Source organism: Apis laboriosa, unplaced genomic scaffold (assembly GCF_014066325.1).
Source record: "Apis laboriosa isolate Shangri-la unplaced genomic scaffold, ASM1406632v1 scaffold35_cov144, whole genome shotgun sequence".
NCBI lineage: Eukaryota > Metazoa > Arthropoda > Insecta > Hymenoptera > Apidae > Apis > Apis laboriosa.
The window spans coordinates 1,039,722-1,060,628 of NW_025222966.1; the positions used below are offsets into that span (position 1 = coordinate 1,039,722).

The 20,907-nt window shown below is 31.3% G+C and overlaps 2 protein-coding genes and 1 long non-coding RNA gene across 9 annotated transcripts in view; 1 reads left to right on the top strand and 2 right to left on the bottom strand.

Annotated features, from left to right (window-relative positions):
* The window catches only part of LOC122715435, a 39,717-nt gene extending 37,501 nt beyond the window's left edge, over positions 1 to 2,216 (bottom strand). For both annotated transcript variants that reach the window (XR_006346836.1, XM_043937631.1), the window contains exon 1: positions 1,953 to 2,216. Coding sequence is in view for 1 of the 2 variants with exons in the window: in XM_043937631.1 (XP_043793566.1) it covers positions 1,953 to 2,005 (53 nt within the window). In the remaining variant the exon portion in view is untranslated. The remainder of the gene's footprint in view (positions 1 to 1,952) is intronic.
* Positions 2,217 to 8,575: 6,359 nt separating this feature from the next.
* On the top strand, positions 8,576 to 9,367 carry LOC122715436. The gene is made up of 2 exons (XR_006346837.1): positions 8,576 to 8,654; positions 8,752 to 9,367. It is a non-coding gene; the product is annotated as an uncharacterized LOC122715436 (long non-coding RNA).
* A 1,499-nt stretch (positions 9,368 to 10,866) lies between these two features.
* The window catches only part of LOC122715433 (troponin T, skeletal muscle), a 17,198-nt gene continuing 7,157 nt past the window's right edge, over positions 10,867 to 20,907 (bottom strand). For 3 of the 6 annotated variants that reach the window (XM_043937630.1, XM_043937624.1, XM_043937626.1), the window contains 11 exons: positions 18,666 to 18,683; positions 15,171 to 15,201; positions 14,990 to 15,094; positions 14,730 to 14,826; positions 14,603 to 14,639; positions 14,401 to 14,506; positions 14,101 to 14,319; positions 13,875 to 13,967; positions 13,707 to 13,787; positions 12,349 to 12,427; positions 10,867 to 11,691 (listed from right to left, as the gene is read on the bottom strand). In XM_043937630.1, the coding sequence (XP_043793565.1) occupies positions 11,408 to 11,691; positions 12,349 to 12,427; positions 13,707 to 13,787; positions 13,875 to 13,967; positions 14,101 to 14,319; positions 14,401 to 14,506; positions 14,603 to 14,639; positions 14,730 to 14,826; positions 14,990 to 15,094; positions 15,171 to 15,201; positions 18,666 to 18,683 (1,150 nt within the window). In that variant the 3' untranslated portion in view covers positions 10,867 to 11,407. Of the gene's footprint in view, positions 11,692 to 12,348; positions 12,428 to 13,288; positions 13,368 to 13,706; positions 13,788 to 13,874; positions 13,968 to 14,100; positions 14,320 to 14,400; positions 14,507 to 14,602; positions 14,640 to 14,729; positions 14,827 to 14,989; positions 15,095 to 15,170; positions 15,202 to 18,665; positions 18,684 to 20,907 lie in introns of all 6 variants that reach the window. The other 3 variants (XM_043937628.1, XM_043937627.1, XM_043937625.1) reach the window with 2 other exon arrangements.

A 20,907-nucleotide genomic window follows, 5' to 3' on the forward strand; every position in this document is an offset into this window, starting at 1 on the left:
ATCGTAAAATATGTTTCATATTTTTATAAATTTTTATAAATAAATATATAAATTTTTAATGTAAATTTTTCGTCTGTCAATATAAATTTATTTTGAATAAATCCTGATTTACATTGCATTGTTTCGCAGACGATTTATAATCTGGTTATAAACAGGCAATTATTTCGAACGTCTATTTTCTCTTATGATGCAAACGAATGACATTTTCTTAGTGTCTCAAAAATTCAATTCAATAAATAGACTGCAGATTTTTATGCAACTGCAAATTCAGATATTCAATTAATATGTAAAAAAAAAATGTGTTATTAAAAATATATGTCGGATGTGATATTTGCAAAAATAATAATTTTATTTCATGTAAAATTATCTATTTATTTATAACGCGATATAAAAATTTTCTCACGATTTTTTGATAAATTGTTTATCTAAAAAAAATTCCGTTAAAGAAAAAATCTTTTTATAAGATATTGCCATTTAATATATTGCCTTTCTTCTTCTTCTAAATTTCTTCAAATTTTTCCAACTTTTGATATTACATAATTACATTATATCGTAGGCAAAAATTTTATTTACAATTACATAACAATTATTATACAAATAAGATTAATATAAAAATATATATTCAATTCATATTTGTATATTTGTATAAAATATATATATATATATAATTTTAAATTTAAAATAAAGTATATAATTATATTAAACAATATATCATATTCCAAGTTTCATTTCACTTTATATATTATAAATATAAAAAAAAATAAATAATAAATATTTTTCCGTATTATATCCCATTAATTCTTTTCCTCTATTGTGAAAGGATTGAATAACCTGTGAGAACAAACCTGACTTGTTAAAACTTGTTTTCCCAGTTATCGTAAAGTTAATCAACAGTAATAAACTAATTACCTTAAAAACAATAGATCCTATCGAATAATTTACCTTTCATAGAAAGGTTTCCTCCTTTTGGAAAAGAAACTTTTCAGCTTCTCTCGGAATCGTATTACAAACTATTTTTGTTTTTAAACGATCCCTTTTGCGAACACGTAACGAGCGAGAAAGCGAACTTCACCGGCAACGAATTAAATTATAAATACGTAATGCTCCCCAACAGTGCACCCCGGTCGAGGAGCATCGTATTCAAGTTCGTTTAAACACTTTTGAAGGAGTCATATTTTAATTCTATTGGGGAGAAGAAGTTCGTTAAAGAGAATGTGAAAAGGATAAATGAAAGGGTTTCAAGAAAAAAGTGAGGTAAACGAAAAGGAACAACGAAGCGAGAGAACAGTGTGAAACTTGGCCGAATGCAATTGCGATGGAATCGTCGAATAGCGTTTGATATCTTGATACAAAATCTGTACAAAGAATTGGTGAAAAGAAAAGGAAAAAAAGAAAGTTAAAAATGGCGTGAAAGAATAGAATATCGCTGAAACTCCGCCCCTCGATTCAAATTCAGAAACATTGGCCAGGTGAAATTTAATTACCGGCTCTAAATATTCAACATCCAACAATAATCGACCGTCTCAACCGTTGCAATTGTTCTTTGATCTTTTTAACGACTTCCTTGAAAAGTGGAAAATAAGAAAAAGAAAGAGAGAGAGAGAGAAAAAAAAAAAAGGGAATAAAAGATGTGACTTATCAAGAAAAGAGGAGAGAAAACAGAAGAAGACTTGTTGCGCTATTCGATACGAATCGTTTCATTTTCAAATATGACACGATAAATCTGAAAAAAAATTATTCTCTAATAACTTTTTTACTCTTGAAAATTTGAAGTATTATATTCCATATATATATATACCAGATGAGAGATTGACAACTCTTTTCTCGAGACAGGGAAGATACTCTCGTATAGTAGCTAATCTCTGAGAATTCTCTGAGAAGAAAGAAAAAAAGAAAAGAAGAAAAAGCAAAATCGCGTTCTGATCGTTGAACAGAAAATCGTTTATTCTCACCCTTCCTTATCCTCCTCTCGATCAGTTTCTTCCTTATTCTCCTCGTCCGCCATATCCGCCGTTTAATTAATTTATTTTTTTCTTCTTCTTCTTCTTCTTCTTCTTCTTCTTCTATAACGAGAGCGATCGAAGAAATTATTCGTACAAGAAAGCGAACATATCACGATGACAAGACCAATCCGTTCGTATGCAATAACTTGAACCGACTGTGAACCACAATGATGGAACGAGAACAGAGAAAAATATATCCAACGGGCGTGTATGCTGTTGCCAATCCGGACTCACCATCAAATTTTGCTCGACTGGCTCACTCGAAGTAGCCCAAGGCATCGTTAACTGTTACGGCTTCTGAAATCCCTCAAGCACCCAATTCTATTTTGTATAATGCTATAATGCCATTAAGAGTATTCTAGATCGCCATATTTTCTGCCTGGTAACGTGTTAAAAACGGAAACAAGCGACGAAACAACAAAAAGCGAAACGCGACCGAGTTGAGGGAAAGCGCGGGAATCGAATGAAGCATATAATAAGAATAACCGTCCGCCATTTTTAATCTTAAAAGAAACAGAAGTTTGAATCACGTGTTCGTAGAAATTATTTCTCCTTATTTAAATCGTTAATCTTCTTATTGATAATTTAAAATATGGTATTTTCAACATCGTTCAAATTCAACACGTTATTTTATTTATAAAATAAGCATGACGAATCGAAGAATTTATCAAATTAATTACCAATAAATTTTCGTCTCGAGAAGAATACGGTATGATTACCGATTCAAGAGGAGGATTCAAGAAAAAGAAGAAATTGAGAAAAAGAAGAATTGAATAGAAAAATGAAGAGGATTTAGTTAAGAAAGATGAGCTTCCTTCAAAACGAACTGACATTTTAATCCTGCTCATATACGGGAACGTTAAACGGATATCTGTATGTTAGGCATTTACTACATGGAAGAAGATTAAAATCGAATAATTCACTCGTGTTATAGTTTAAAAAGATCGATAATTGATACGATTTTTCTTTTTTTTTTTTTTTCGTATGACAAACAAGGAATTCCAAATTCCTTTTTTAGACTTATACAATATAATGAGACTACATAATTTCGAATTCGAATAATAATATAAGTTAAATCTTTTTTTACGTATCTGCTTGAACCTTAACAGCTTTCATATATCAAATCAGTACCAATGTTGATGAAGAAAATGTCGACACTTAACATACGAAAAGTTAGTAATAACAAAAGACTACGGGACACAGTTACGAAAGGTAATTTTGCAGAAATAGCACAGCAACAACTGCGTAATCTCGCTTTCATTTCCGTCCGTAAACCGTTAAAGCTTGTGTATTTCTAAATGATTACGTCTAGCTGCAAAAGTGGCACGTTATACATAAAAGAGCCGGTATCGTTATCGCAATTGCATTTCACTACCACGAATAGAGAAGGCTCGAGTCTTTATCTTATCACACGATGCACCACATTGAAAATTGCTGCTAGTAAAAACGAATAATTGTTTGAAAATGATATAGAAACTTATATATTTGGCTAATATTATATAATAATAAACAAAAATATTGGATTGCTTTCACCGATGTACGTGATATATAAGGAATTTTTGCATCTTCGATCGATCGTTTGCATAATTAATCAATGGCTAAATAGTACAAATTTATTCAGAAAATATAGTAGTAGAATAGAACCTAATAAATTCAAAAATAATATACAACTGGACACAGAATGATTATTTATAAAAAAAAACTAAAAAAGAAATAGAATAAAATTTGTTCGTTTTTAAAAGACTTTTGAAAAAATCAAAAATGTTTTAAAAATGTTTAGTCTACAAATGAAATTGCCTAATTTTCGATTAGATATGAATGAATTATTGATAAGAGGTTATTCTACGTGAAAATAAATAAAAAATGTAGAAAAATTCGAATTTTCGAAAATTAATTTTTAAACGAAATAAAATTAATTCTACATTTATTGTTTGTCTAAAATATCTTCTATCGATAATTCATTTGTGCAATTAAGAATCAGTCAATTTTATTTGTAATCAAAAAATATTCAAACTCGATTTTCTAGAAAACGAAAAAATTTTATTCTATTTCTTTTCTTCCCATAAAGAATGCCTTTTTGAATATTATTCAACCAAATCCTGTATTATTGATCTAATAATGATAATTAACATGAAATATATGTTCTTTCAATAAAATCTTTGGATTGTATTGTAATTTATATTTTTAAATAGTAAAATAATATAAAATGATAAAATAATTTTGATAATCAAATTAGATTAACGATCAAATTTTTAAATCCTATAAATGAGTTATGTAAAATTATAAATAATTCAATATTTGTCAAATTTTTTAAAACTATATTTCTCCTCAAAGATATGTTAATTTAGTTATTTGAAAAAATTGAAACGATGCCAATTTATCAAAAATGATCCCTAATAATCTACTCGAAACTGATTACTTTTAATTAATAAAAAAACAAATAGCAAATGGAATAAAACGAAATAGAATATATAATTTCACTAATTTCAATTAAAACAACATAAACTCGTTAAAAGTTGAGTAAAATCAATCAAGATTAATTCTGATTTGCTTTGAAGTTCCATAGATTCACCTAGATGCTAATTTTCGGATTTAAAAGTTAATTTGCAACGAGAAATAGACCGATCGAACAGTATTGATTGATTTGATATATATCACTCTCAATATATATATATGACTGACAACGACGTTAACAAAAAGCTTTAAAAAATTAAAATAATTTTATATAATAGAAAAGTTAGTATAATTTCTTGTTAGATGGTTCGTCGATTAAAAAGTAATTTTAATAAATCTTAATGAAATTATAATACGATTCATAGATGATATGATATCTAATATTTATAATTTAAACATCTAAATAATAATTAATATAATAATAGTATGTCTAATAGTATCTAAAAATCTCTTATATCTAAATATTTAAATATCATTTAAATAGTAAATATTGATGAATAAAACATAATTCTATAATTCCATAAAATAATTTTAAACACTCTCAATTAAGAATGAAAATTTAAATTTTTCAATTTAATTAATAAGGCATAGATAAACAGATAATTGAATCGATTATCAATACAATATTTGTACAAATTATATGGATCTTTTTATACGGATTATACAAGATATTAACTATAATCTAAATGTTAATCCAATTAAGCAAATCGATGAGATTTTCAAAGAATTTATAATACATTAAATTGATTTAAATTAATTTATATAAAAATTTATAAATCCTCATAATTGTATTTATTTCGCTAATATTATGTGATAATCGATGAAATATCGTAAATGAAGAAGAAAAGAATAGAAATCAAATTCTTTTTTCTTTTTTCTTCTTATTTTTTATTTAGAAGAAAAGCTAATTTCGTGTTGAACATATACATGTGTATAAAGAAATAAAAATCTAATTATAAGAACGCTATTCATTTTACTATTAACGCATATGATATATGACACGCATATGTTGCTTACACGGATTCACCTCGCTGACTTTGGCTTTCATACATTCCTCTGACACAGTCTGAATCATAGCTATTGTAAAGACGTAACGAAGCATCGCTTAAGCGGCTTCAGATGTTTCAACTGACGCATTCTTGTTTAATTTCCTGCGTAGAAAACAACAGTCATCTAATCCCATCAGTCTCATTTTCTATAATCAATAGCGTGAAAAGTATCGTATTTCACCGGATATTCATATGAGACAGATAAAATCGTATTTTAACCGTAGATAACGAGCGAGAACGATGGATTAACAGCGATTAATTGATTGTGATAAGAACAGATTTTCGTGTAAATTGTAATGATATGTACGAATAAATATATATCTATTTATTTATATGTATGTGTTCGTAATTTTGATTTCGAACGAAATACAGTAATAATAAAATTGTGTAAATCGTAGTATCAGATATTATTTTCCATATATATATATAGAGCCTTATATTCTCATTAAAAATAAATATAAAAGAAAATTATGCAAAATATTATCTACCGAATCTTACCAATTTAGGAATTATTAAAATATTCCATTAAAATAATCCTGTTCCAAAATTTAATTGATTTATATTTATCTATCTCTAACAAAATTTTCTTCCCGAAAGCAGAAAGTGAATTATTTAATAATATTATTTTGAATGTATTTACAAACATTTAATGCTTTCAAAATTATTTATTTAATTTTATTAATGAATATATTTTAAAATTAAATTATTTTGTTTATACATAGAATCGTTCGTTTCTGAAACACCCGATATATGTATTAACTGGCTCACTGTTGGAACAGATCAGTTGCATTCTAGATACTAGCCATCCTTTGTTAACGCACAAACGCGCAGTAACAGGAAATACGTATTCACGGCTCTTATGCATTATTACGCAACAATCTGCAACCTATATGGACCATCGTGGGTAATCTCGAATTATTGCAATTGTGTAATGGTACAACGCACTACGAGCGTTTAATCCCCCGCTTGTCAACGTAAGTGCTAGTTACACACATATTTCCGCACACCATGATGATAAATCAATCGTTTCATCATAAGTTATTTATAAATTCTTATTAAATTTAATTTCTTTATGCTGTGATTATACTAATCTCTTATTTTTTGTTTCAATTTTATTCTCTAAATTTAATAAAATATTAATATTTAATATTTATAATATGATCTTATCTATAATATTTTAATCTAAAAAATAGTTACATGAATTATGTATAATATTTCTTTTAATATTCTAATAGAATTAATATATATATTTATAGGTATATAATGATCAGATGTAAATTTTTACTGGAATCGAAGAATTAATTTTATTATAAAATATAAGAAATAATTAATAAGAAAAATAAGATAAATCAAGAAAAATCAAAAATATGCACTATATTAAAAATTGATTGCGAAATTTTATTTAAAAAGCTCTATCAATTTTTATTATGCTTTTTTAGAGATTAAAAAGTTTTGAGAATGAAATAATATGAAGGAACGAAGAGTACAAAGAGACCGAATACGAAAATTGAGAATATAAGAGTATTGTAAAGAATAATCTATGATAAAAGCTTCCATCTCAACCTCAATTGAAAAGGCAGAATAACACAAGCTTTGATACAAATTCATGTAGTTCGCAGAAGAAATATTTAGCAAAGAAAAAAATATAATACGAATAAAAACGTTCAGAGAAGAAACAAAATGAAATCCAGAAAAGAAATATCAAAAAAATTTTATTTAGGAATAGCATATGTAAAAATTAATTAAAATTATATTTCATAAATAAAGTTTTCATAAATAAAAAAAAAAATTTAATTTTTTAATTTAATGTAATATAAATAATAATTTCTTTGATATAAAATTAAAATTTCTATTTAACGTACTATTTTAAAATCAATATTATTATCATATATTTTATTAGTCAAAATAATTTATTTTGATGTTAACTTCCGATTACAGATAATAAAATTTATACTAATTACTGATAATGAAATTGATTTATTTAAATGATTTTGAAGTTAAAATAATTGCTTAAAATAAAAATGTGACAATAATAATGGTTTCTGTTATTATTGTTAACTTCTTTAATAAATATATGAAGTAATATATATTTGACAAATATGTTATTTGTAAAAAAATTATATATGTATCATGATAATTTTAAAACTAAAATTAACTAAAATCTCGGTAATAATTATTAATTTCGATAAAAATTTTCTATAAAATTATATAATAAATTAAAACGCAATAAATATCTAAATATCTAAAACTGATTCTATTTATAATTTATTTTATAACATTAATTCATTTTCTATTTATTAAAAATAAATTATATATATAAAATTATATATATGAAAAAAAACAAATCTCTATATTTTAATTAATCTAATTAATTCATAACATAAATAAATTCCATGATATTCAATTATTAAATCAACAATATTGTTATAGAAAATTTAGAAATAATATTATTTCTTTTTATATGTATCAAATGCTAAAAAATATTGAATAAAAAAAAAAATAATTGTTTATATGATAACTATTTCTATACACGTGTTCGCTTGACATTATAAAAGTGAAAAGTGAATGTAAAGATAAAGTCAGGGTCATAATGCCTAACTTCACTTTACTTCATATTTATAATGTATTAAGTTTTAAACCTGTTTGTGATATTTATCATCAAAAAACATTATATTAAAGAAATCTTTACATTTTTAAAAATGATAAAAAGTCATCAATCAACAACGTGCATTATAATTTTCACGCTCTGAACATTCAAATTAAAGTTCATATTACAATAGAAATAAAAAAATCTTAGATATATTATTCTTTTATACTACTTATTCTTTTGTACTATCCACATCACGCTACCAATTATTCTCACGTTTCAGTATGCCCGATTTCATAATCGTTCTTATCGCGTGTTCTCGTTATCGGGAAATCGCGAATTAACACGAACCACGACGAAGCCGGCCTCGGTAGTTACTCGACAGGAATCGTCAATTTCCGTCGAGTTCCGAGTCTCGCACGAGGCGTCGGTTTCTGAGTTTAGGAAACGAATCTTCAAACACTCGTCGAACGTGGTGCAGACAACAACAAAGATAAAAATTGTGTTCAACGTCAAATAACTGTCATTTGTTCATCGAAAAAAATCGAGTTCGCGCAATAAGTATTGTTTTATTCTTACCTCATCGAGAGTAATTCCCTCGTGGTCAAGCTGCTTCGTAGTCAGCTTCTCATTCTTCCTCTCTTTTTCTCCTTGATAGCCAACATCGTAGCCATGTGTATACGAACGTGACCGTTCTGTACAACGATCACCGCCATGACACACAATTCCTCGTTCCCGCCGTGGAAGACTTCGAAACGAACATTTCACGATCTCACCGACACACGCGCGACATCCAGCGGGATCTTTTTGGCAGCCGGCAACAGGTCGCGGTAGTCGCTATCCCGTAACACGCGTCGTTGTGTTATTGTTTATTGTTCGATCACAACACGGTTGCGGCGTCGGTAGTGTCGATCGTATCGTTGCTCTATTTTGGTCTTCTCAGGTAGGAGAGGAGGGACAGCGCAGTCTGGCTCGGACGAATGCTTGGAGACACTATTAACGACGCTTAAGAACGTCCACTCTGCAGACTGAAAAAGACAGAGAAGAAGAGACAGAGAGAAAGAGAAACGACGGTCAGACACAGAGAAAGAATGAGCGTAAAGGAAAGAAGAAATGAGACTGGAGCCAACGGTTACCATTATAAATAGTTGCGACCAATAGCGACAGAAGTAATACTCTCCCGTCCACCAGGTGGAACAGTTGTAGATTATTAAGATTGTGATTTTGTTAATATATAATGATGATTTTAAAATTATAATAAATATAAAAATATATAAAATTGTGAGTATATAATAAACAATTTAAAGTATCAATCTTGTAATATAACAATGATTTGTTTGAAAATGTATAAAGTTATGTTATTCCCATCACTACCGGTTTAGCTAACCAGAAAAGGATGAATGAGAGTGAAAAAGAAAGATAGAAAATACAAACGGAAGTATGCATGTGAGAAGAACAGAAACAGAAAACAGCTTCTCGTTCGTTCTTATTTTTGCGTCATTGTTCCGTCACTAAAGTCTGCCTTGAATTTTAATGAACTATAGCCCTAACATGTAAATTTGCATGATTTCTTTTCGATTAATGAAATTTTTTAATTTTACAGCTTAATAATTGCATTGTTCTATTATATGTATATAATATTTTTTGAATAAATAAATACATGCATAATAATATCCATGCAATGAAATCAATAAATTTATTAATTATAAATAATATTAACAAAAACATATTTCAATGAATATATATTTATAAAAGTATTGTTTTTAAACTCTATAATTTATATTCATTTAATCATATCAAAAGGATTATTACAATTATTAGTTTTGAAAAATTCATTTACAAATAAAAATATTTTTTATACAACTATATAAAACAAAACAGGAAATTACCTTAAAATAAGTATCCGAAACAATCCATTTTTAGAATGTTTTTAAATCTTGTATCAATTATATATTATAAGAAATTATATACGTATAATTATATCGACACTGTTAAATATAAATAATTTTATATAAGCAATTATATAGTATTTTTATCGAATTAAGTTCTCACATATTAAAAAATTTGTTTTGAAAATCAAACTTTCTGAGGTACTAAAATTCTCACGACAACTATCATTACACGCAGATTCCGTATTGCTTATTTTAAGGAGGAGTGTTTGTTGGCAACACTTCAACGTTTCGTACCTGTTTATACATAAGTTTTGGCGCGAATCCGAAATGTCATGGCAATCGCCGGATATTTACGAAAGGATTATAAATCGATTAAAGTATTTTTATTTCGTTATTAATAAATTTGACTATATCGATATGTTTTTAATTAGTAAAACAATACGTTAGGAGCATTGTCATATAGAAATAACGTGATCGGCAGTGTATAGATATCATTTATGTTTACTAAGTGCATTGTACTCGTAATAGATAAATATTTAAAGAAGAAAAGGACAGATATAGACGTTGAAAAAATATCGAGATGAAAGAAAAGTGTTACTATAATAATTGTCATGAATAATTTCATCCATATCTTTTTATTACGAGATAGATAAGGTGATGTTAGTATAATACAAAGGCATTGCCGAAAGTTTTATAACTATTTTATAACTCTTACGATAAAGTAGGAACTTTAGAGAGGAAATTCTTTTCCTTCCATTAATCAGATTGTATATTCTCCTATTTTCTCGTGATTTCCGAATTTATTGCTCATAATAAAATTTATGCCAATAAAACTAAAAAGATCAGCTTTGTTAATTTCGAATTAAATAATAAAAACATTATTGAAGTTTAGATTCGGAATATTTTTTTCCATAGCCTTTTTAATTTACAATCTTGATTACAAGTATGCGTAACAAATCTCTTCGTGGGATAGGGGAAAGATTCCTTACGGAAGTCTTATACGATAAATCTTTTTTTTTTTTTATTTTAATAATGTGTGTGCGTGTATTTTTGTACAATATAATAATAATTGTAATAGCGCAATAGAAGTAGTAGAATAATAATAATAGAAGTAGAAGTGGTAGAACAGTTGAGAAATAATAATGGCATGTTTTATCTCGCCGGAATTCTCACCATTATAGAATGGATTTCTTCGTGGAAAAATATAACGTTACAGACGTTCACCTTCTTGTCCCTTTTTTCCCTCTGTCTCATAAAAGCCATCTATAATAACAAGATTCTGGAAAAATGGTCCGCCATTGTTCGCCTCTACTGCCGCCACGACTATATATGAATTCGATGGTTCTTCATAGGATGTTTCGATATTTCTCAATGATCGATCGATTCGATTTGTGGTTTTTAGGATTTTTTAGAAGAGATTTTTTATTCTTCCTCTTCTTCCTCCTCTTCCTCCTCCTCTTCTTCCTCCTCCTCTTCTTCCTCTTCCTCCTCCTCCTCCTCTTCACCTTCGCCCTCTCCCTCCTTCTTCTCGCCTTCCTCTTCCTCTTCCTCCTCCTCCTCCTCTTCCTCCTCTTCTTCTTCCTCGAATTGTGGCTCTTCCAGCTCTTCGTCTTCAGCCGCAGCCTTCACGTCTTCTTCGCCTTCGGGTGATTCGGGGTCTCCTGGCTTCTTGCCTGGCCTCTCGCCGAACCACTTCGGCAATTTCGCTATTTAGGGGAAAAAACGAAATATATTTTAAATAATCGATAATGCTCAATTTGTATAATGAAAATATCTCGAACGATGATAGCGAAAATTCGTTAGAAATTAATATATTTATCAAGATATTACATGTAAGACATGTAAGATAAAGAACGAAAAGCAATAAAATAAAGATATTTTTACGAAAAAAAATAAATAAATAAACGGAAAATTAAATTAAATACAAACGTGTATTTTCTAAAAGGTTTTTTTCGCTTTTCATCGAACAAGATTCTTCGACTTTAACAAAACATACTTCACTTTGTGACCATTGCAGATTGTCCTAGTTTTTACAAAATGCTAATTAGCTTTTAAGAGCTATTGTTCGAGCAAATGCACACGATGATACGTAAAATAATAAACGGATGAGAAAAAATAAAATGCTTTTACATTTTTCATCCCTTGCATTCAATACAAGTCATAATACTTTTTATATATTTTGAACGATCTACACACATTTTCAAAACCACATGCAATATCTTTTCCTCTTTCAATTATTATGAATCAATAATTTTTCCTTCGTTGTATTTTATTCTTAAGATTTTTTAAAAAAAAAAAAAACGTGAAATATTTATAAGAAACAACGTGTCACGTTTGCTCGAAAGTGAAGCCACCATACATACTCTTCTGGCGACCAAGGAATTGCTCCTTCTGTTGAGCCCATTGCTTCTCTATGAACTCCTTCTGCTGTTCGGTCAGACCCTGAAACATTAACGGACAAAATGGCATGCTAGGATACATCGTCACACGGGGGGCACTTGTTCTCCTTAGTTTTCAAAATATTGATGTATAAGTCTCTCCTTAGCTTGAATTCGGGGCTTGACAAGTTGCAGAACAAATTAACCTTTAGTAACGTTACCTAGGTTAAACAAATTTGTTCCTAATGCTAAAAGATAATAACCAGCCATCGGCTTACACATTCCTTTACATTGCACACATCAGATTAGACATTTAGCTGTGAAATGTCAAAATATGTTCTCTCTATGATAGAGAATATATCGGTGTAAGAAGTACTTTTTACTTATTATTGATGCATATATTCAATTTTTATGTATGTATTTTATGTTGCAGAGACAAAAAATAAATAATAAAATAAAATGTTAAATTCTCGTGTACTTTGTTCCCGAATAAAAAAGTTTATAAGTTTAAAAATTCTTATATAGTAATAAAATAAGGGCATAAAATCATACGAATGAAGTTTGTGTATCGATTTACACTTGTCTTAAAATTCGTAACAAATCCGTTTACAATTTGTGACATAAACTTCGTGACCACCGTGTTCATGCTTGATTCAACAATAAATTATGGGGGGGATGCGATGAATTACGATCGATGTAGGGGGATATGGGAACATTTTACTTTATGAAATGAAACAACAACGAGCAATAACAACATTTCCAACGATCTCTGTGCTCTATCTATCTACTATTAAATTCCAACATGAATTAGAAAAACGATCCTAGAGCACAGGGGGGGGGGCTAAAGGGGTTCAACCAACAACGCAAGCAAAAGGGGATGATTTACACAGAGAGAGAGAGAGAGAGAGAGCTCGATAGGACTCACTTTTGGTACGCTTCATGAACTGTTCTGTTTTCTGTTTCCACAGTTTCTCGTTGATTTCCGCTAGGAGCGTGTCATAGCCCTGCGATTCAATCGACATTTTTCACTGATCACTTTTTTTTCTTTTTTTTTTTTTTTCGTTTATTATATTTCTACGATTATTTCTCTCAAACGTGTCGCTTTTTCTTTGTCCTCTTTAATATCCCTCTTTCCGATTAATCATCTTGTTATCAACAAAAATTGTTCGTCGTAGCAAATTGTTTAATTTTACATTTTTTTGAATAATACTAATAGTAGTCCCCACTTTTTTTTCAATCATTGAGATTTCCAATCAGAATCATTTCACGGATATATATTTAATCGGGGCAATTTATATATTCGAAGAATCAGCGACTATCGAATCTATGGAAAATATACTTACACCCTCGAAGAGCTTCTTCTTATCGTCATAAGACCTGGTATCCACTCGACGTTCGTATTTGGAGGCGACTTGGATCTTGGGCTGCATAAAGAGAATAAAAATTGTATCGCTTAACTTTAGATAGATTCCCCACTTCAACGTCTTTTTTATTTATCCATCCTTACTTACAGGATACTTGCCGGTGAGAGCTTCGGGATCAAGACCTTTCTTCAAAGCCTTGTGCCTCAATTGTTGCTTCTGACGTTCCTTTAATTCTTTAAGCTACGTTTGAGAGAACGTGTCCAATTACAATATCCCAATTCTTACAATATCCTTACTCTAAAATCTACGAATCTCTCTACGAGTGTCTCTACGCCTTTTTTTTTTCTTTTATTTCTTTTTTTCTCTTACTCACGTCATAGTCCTGGCGCTTTTGCCGCTCTTCAAGATCGTACTTCTCGGTCTCCAGCTTGACTATGGTGTCCCAGAGCTCGTTAGCCTTGGACCGGAGCTTCTCGATTGAGAAACCATCGATTTCCAACGGTTTGATGCGAATACTCAGCGAGATTTTCTTCTCCTCCTCGAGCTGCTCTTTCGTCTTGTTGCGCTCCAGTTGCGCCGACGTAAGGTTACCCTATATCCAACGGGATAAACGCATTAATAACGGTTGGCCAGTGCACAGGATCCGTGTTCAATCCGTGTTATGGATACGAACCGCTAAATCTTTCCTAGTGATGGTAAAGTTAGGGCCCTTCTTGCTCGCTTGTTCTTTCATCGCCTGCATCATTGCCTGGCGTTTCTTTTCTGATTCTTCGAGACGCCTGGATAAAAAGATCGGTTTTTTTTTTTTATATTTCAAATGTTGCTTATCTTATTTATATATCCGAGATAGATAAGGTTGCCTATGGCAAACGTACTTTCTCTTTTCCTCCATATCACGTTGCTTCTTCTCCTCTGCAAGCGGAAAGAGAAACATCAGGAGGCGGCCTCTCTCGAAAATCGATAAAAAAAAAAAAGAGAAGCAAGCAGATGAAACGAACTTACCGATTTCACGCTGGCGACGCTCTTCCTCCTCCTTCTTTTTCTGAGCCAATCTTTTCTCCTCGTCCGCGCGAGTGATCTTGCGCTTCGCTTGCTTCTCCTGCGAACGTACGTGAGAAGGAGAGATCGGGGGAATATTGGAATAAAATCGAAATCGGATGGATCCGTGCCGATACGATAGAATATTAAAAGATATTAGAAAAAGAAAAAAAAAAAAGAACGGAAAATGACGCAACGAGAGAAAGGTTTACACGAACACGAACCTTCAATCTCTTCAATTCCTCCTCCTCCTTTGCCCTCTGCTTCCGCCATTCTGCAATGTATTCCTTGAGCTGTTCGTCTAGGTCGCTCCTCTTCTGTTCCTGCCTCTGTGCGAACGGGAGAAGAAATGTAAATACGTGCCGTATCTACTGTATCTAAGAGATTCCACATTCGTCTCCTCACCTTCATAAACTCGATATTCTCCCCAGACTCCCTGATGTAGGCCGGAACGAAAACAAAAGTAACTCTCTTTAGTCGCTCGCCCTCTGAGAGATCTCGTAAGATCTTCCAGAACTCCTTACGCCACTCTCACGTTCCATTATTTATTTATTACATTTCATCCTCATCATTCTCTCTCGTGGCGAATAATTCTTGTCTTTCTTTTCGTTTTTCTTTTTTTTTTTTTTCTTTATTTTTGTTCATTTTTCTCTTTTTTTTTTCTTTCGTTTTTCTTTTTTTGCTTTTCTTCCTTTTTCTTTCCCCCCTCCCTCCTTCCCTTTTTTTTTTTTTTTAGTTATTCCCTCATCGCACGCATAACGTAACAACCAGACAAACAGACACAGATACACACGCACGCTTGCACACGCGCACGCGCAAACGGACAGAACGCACGGACGGACGAACGGACGGACAGACAAGAGAAATTTGAAAAGTTTGTATTAAGCGTGTGGAGGGAGAAGAGAAGAGAAGGGAGGAAGTGTATCTCGAGGAATTCAGGGAGAAAGAGGGCGTTAATGAGTTTACAAAGGTTGAGGAAAACTGAAGGGTTTTGTGGCCGAGGGGGAGAGAATCCATTAGACTCTCGTGGACAAGGATATTGGAAAATTGATGGAAGGTTATTACCGAGAACTGTGCTTGAATCGAAATTCTGCCACGACTTTGAAACGATGTGTTCGCAAAAAGTCGGATAATATTCTCTAAAAATCGTTCTCTTCAATAAAATTAGGATAAAATTATAAAATATATATAAGTGATATATATATATATATATATATATTTGATTAAATTAAGAATTTACTTATCAAAAAATAGAAATAAGAAATACAAAGGATTTTATCAAATAATTTGGAGACATTTCAAAATTCAAAGTATTCTCGAATATGAAGACACGATACCATCCATCAAATTACATCACGTGGATCGAATCCAGGATAACTTTAAAATAAGAGATCTCTAATTTTAAAGATGATTCCGCCGTGACGGAAAATAAACGGCTAGACTTTTGAATCTCGGCAATGGGAGAGGGACGGGATATATTAGGGATATTACAGTTCGTTTAGTTCTTTTAGCTTTTGGTAAAAAAAAAAAAAAAAAAAAAAAAAGGAAAAAAAAGTGATTTAAAGCCGCTCGAGAAGAAGCGATTAAGCAATTTTACAGAAAGCGATTCAGCTTAGGTTCGAAGAGAAAATTTCGACAGATCTGAACAGCGTACAATTATTTCATTTAAAATTATTTAGAAAATCAATTTCTCTGATCTTCACTGATAATACACGATAATAAACTCGTATGATTTCAATTTGTTTGACAAAAAGAGGAATAGAAGAGAAGAATATGAAATAACGATAAAAAAGAATTGTAGATAATTTTCTAAAATAATTTGAACAATACAATGATATATAAATAATTTTTCGTAGACGATGATTAGGATAATTGGGGGAGAGAATTGTGGGGCACACAAAAATCTACCACTCACTCTTCTTCTCGTCAGACATTTTCTTCTTCTTTCCCAACACGAATGCAAGCAACACACACAGTCGCCGCCGTTATCAGCGTCACCGCTGTCGTCATTCTTATTATCAATTATATTATTAACCACAACGCCTTGGAAAAAAAGAAAAGCCACAGTTGAAAGCCGAGGAGCTGGCCAATTGACATGAATAATGAAGTCTCGACTGATCGTGTCATCCTTGAAAGGTTGCTGAATCTTCGTGAGATGATATAATATACGATCCAATTAATCAGTTGTATCATTAATCGAAATTCTAATCGCGAGTAATCAAAACAGTGACAACACGAACACGATTCGAGCACAATGTGATAAATTTGAAAAACGAAAATGACCAAGTGGGAACGTTTCCAAACGTTGCATCTGGTCAGTTTTATACATCTGGAATACCTGACAATTATTATAAACAATCGTTTTAAAACCGTTATTAAACGAATCAATGAAACTATCCATCGAATCGAAGGGAAATTAAACGATCCAACGAAAATTCAGCGAACCTCCGAACAATTTGGCCGATCTTTCTGCGACAAAATTGCTGCAATAATCGATCGATTATGGCGCAAAATTATTGCGAACATAATTAACATAGAATGTGACAAAAAGAGAGGAAGACGGGGGATTCGCCAAAATGAGAGAGAAATCAAAAAAATATGATTCCTTGAAAACGGCAGGAGACAAAAAAAACGAGACACGACATCAAAAGTAATATTGACATTTTTTATAATGTATATATATATATATAGAGAGAGAGAGAGAAAGAGAGATAAACGGGAGATAAAAATTTTTAGCAGATTCGTGTGGACACATATTCGTATATATGCATATACATAGGTTGTACGGATGTATTGACACACGGATATTATGTACAATGCCGTTAATCAAGAATATATATATAGAGAGAGAGAGAGAGACAAAAAGAAAAAAACACGAGAGAGGGGTGAGAGAGAGAGAGAGAGAGAGAGAGAGACAGAGACAGAGAGATAGATAGACAGAGAGAAACATGAGCTTGGGGGCGGGGGTGTTTTGCTTCGAGCATTAGACCACGAATTATTAGACCATATCTGTTCTTGACGGGATCGAGACTTGTCAAGTATATATAGATACAATTGATAAATTTATTGAATTCCACGTGATTGTTTGTTTGATTGCAAACAAATTGTTGCATAATATATATCGAGTCGCGTGACACGAGGATTCGTTTAAAAACGAAAGGAGTTTCGAATTTTACTTTGCTATCTTCGTTTATATTTTGGAAACAAGAAAAATCTGCGTGAAAGAATTATTAATAATCAAGACTTGGCGTTTGGATAAACAACTGACAATGGATCTTTCCACCGAATTGTTTGTCCGTTAATTAAATTACATCACTTTGCAACGTGGTACATTTCGAACGAAATACCACAGCTTTGGTATAAGAATAAACCGCATTACGTTATCGTACACATATTTATGAAACGTTTGGCAATCGTCCAGCCGACACAAGTTATATTAGTTTTCGCGCTCTTCTTATGCAACTGTAACCGTATAACACGGTCAAAACCCTTAGAATTTTCCGATTAAACAAACCTAAAAATTCATAAATATTCGCGCGAACGCGATGATTCGAACGATCTCGAAACGAATTAAATTAAATCGTACTATATTTCCTCGAAAAATTATTAGATTCAACGCAACACCTTCGTTCGTTCATTTGTAAATTTTCGACCAGAGATTATTAATATAGATTAGATTACGAATTCAACAGAATTTTTACTAAAAAAAATGTTTAAATTTTTCCAGAATTATCGTATAGAGGGAAATTCAAATCGTCTCATCGCGAGTCTCGTTCCCGCCAAAAATTCGAAAGTAAAGCGCGGTCTTGATTGGGCTTGGGGGTGTTGTGAGAGCGGCCGAAGAACAAAGAAAGTATTATTGACGTGTAATAAACAACCTTCGAGAGATATTCAACTTACTTTTGGGACGCCCTACCCCTACAAAAAAAGAAAGGAAAGGTAGATTAATAACAATCACAATTGTTCGGGGATTTCATTCACGGTGGGAGTAGCGGGAAGCCGCGCAAACTACGTTTCGCTTGGCTTATCGGTTCTTTCTCTTATCTTTTTTTCCTTTTCTTTTTTCCTTTTCAGCCTTTTTCTCTTTTCTCATTTTTCATTTTTTTCATTTTTTTTTTTTTTTTTTTATCCCATCTCCGATTAAACACCGAGACCCGATCAGGAAAAGAACGACGTCATTAAAATTGACGACAGCCTGCCGCATTCCATCCGCTTTTATATACCCCCTTCTTTCCTCCCCCTTTACGATCGAATCGTAAGAAAGTTCCGCGCTTAAACAAGATGGTAGATATATGAATCCATGAGAGAATATTTTACGAGCATTTTTATTCTTTTTCGTTTTTTTTTTTTTTTTTCTTTTTTTTTTTTTTTCCTTTCCATATGGAACGTAAAAGAGAAGAGAACAGGCAGCCCACCGTCTCTCTTTTATACGAACGATCCTCCCGTGTATATATCTGTTGTTTTTAAGTACACGTTTGCGCAGTTCTTTATCGTCTTTCATCGTCGTTATTCATCCGAACGGTCTTGTCGGTAGCGTCTGTACGTTTTTACGTTCAAGTACTACGTGCGCGTACGTGAATATTGGTTTCTCGCGAGGGAAAGAGAGAACCTGAACCTTTATTGACCAGGAATGCGAGAACGAAACGATAATTATGCGACAGAGATAATGCAGTGGGGGGAAATAAGAAACGGTTACCGTGTTTGTGGAGGACAATTTTCAGGATAATTTTTTTATTTGTTTATTTCGATTTCGATGCTTGAAAAGTGAAACTCTTCGATCAACTTTAACGCGTTAACGAGAGGGCTATGATGAAGACTAAAAATTTTTTTAGTTTAAAAATGTATTTGAAATGAAATTGAATAGAAAGAATAGAAAGTTTCTTTGTCTTCGAAATTGCATTGCATATATTTCAAAACATTCGTTTCTTTTTTTTTTATCGTTATTATTATTATATTGTTATATTATTATTATTAATTTAAAAAAGAAAATGATTGAAATCGTTCACTTTTCAAGTATTTCAAGTATGTTGTGTAAATGCGTGTATGAAAAATGTTTATTTCATTCAAAACGACCAAAAAATTACTGTATATATATATTTGAGAGATATAATGCAACAATGGTATTATACACAAGGTGAGATAGACATACTCGTTCAACCATCGACACAACAACAGCGACACAGCATCAAAGACAATATAGGACGAAGATCAAAGACAACAGAGAAAAGTGACGTCAAACAAAAAAAAAAAAANNAAAAAAAAAAAAAGAAAAGATACAAAAAGAAATTTTAAAAAATCAAGTACTTTCTTCTATCCCCTAAGCTTTTTGAAAATAACGAATTCGACACGATATCCATGATAACTTCTTGAGAAAAAAAAATTATATATTGAATTAAGAAAACGAGAAAAATGAGGGGGAAGGGGGGGAAAAAAAGAAGAAATAAAATAACATGCAAGACGAAACGCGCGAAAAAAATATTTTTCGACTATCTCGGGATAAAATCTTCGCGTCTTCGGCTATCATCCACGAATAATTTTCAATGCAACAGTGAATGAAAAACGCAGGATCGATATCATTTCCATTTCCACTGATTGCTTTTATTCGAGCAACGATAACCGATTCTACTTCTCAACGTTTAACTCGAAAATTCCATCTAATCCGACCAGGGAAACTCTTCGTGTGACATTTCTCTGGCGGAATTAAAAAAAAAAAAAAAAAGAAAGAAAGAAAAGAAAGAGAATTGTCGGAGGCGCGAAATTTTATGCGATCGAAAAGGAGAGAAAAAAAGAAAATAAAAGAAAGAAGAGAAAAAAGAGAACCGTCGAGAATTGGGCGATAAAAATCGAATAAAATTGATCCTCACTCGCGAGGAAGACTCACTCGTTGTTACAATTATCGGTGGGAAAAAAAAATCAACTTTTTCTCGCGGAGAATTTTCGAAAATCGATCGCGTCCGTGTAAAAAATATTCTCTGTTTAAGAAGGAGAAAGTATAAAGAGAAAGAGAAGAGGTAACAATTACGACGAATATTCTTGAAAAAAGAATATGTTGTTTCTTGCAGAAAGGATCGTCAGTTGTTGCATCGACGACAAAGCGGGAAAAAAAAAAAAAGAATTCGACGAAAAAAAGTTTTATCTCATT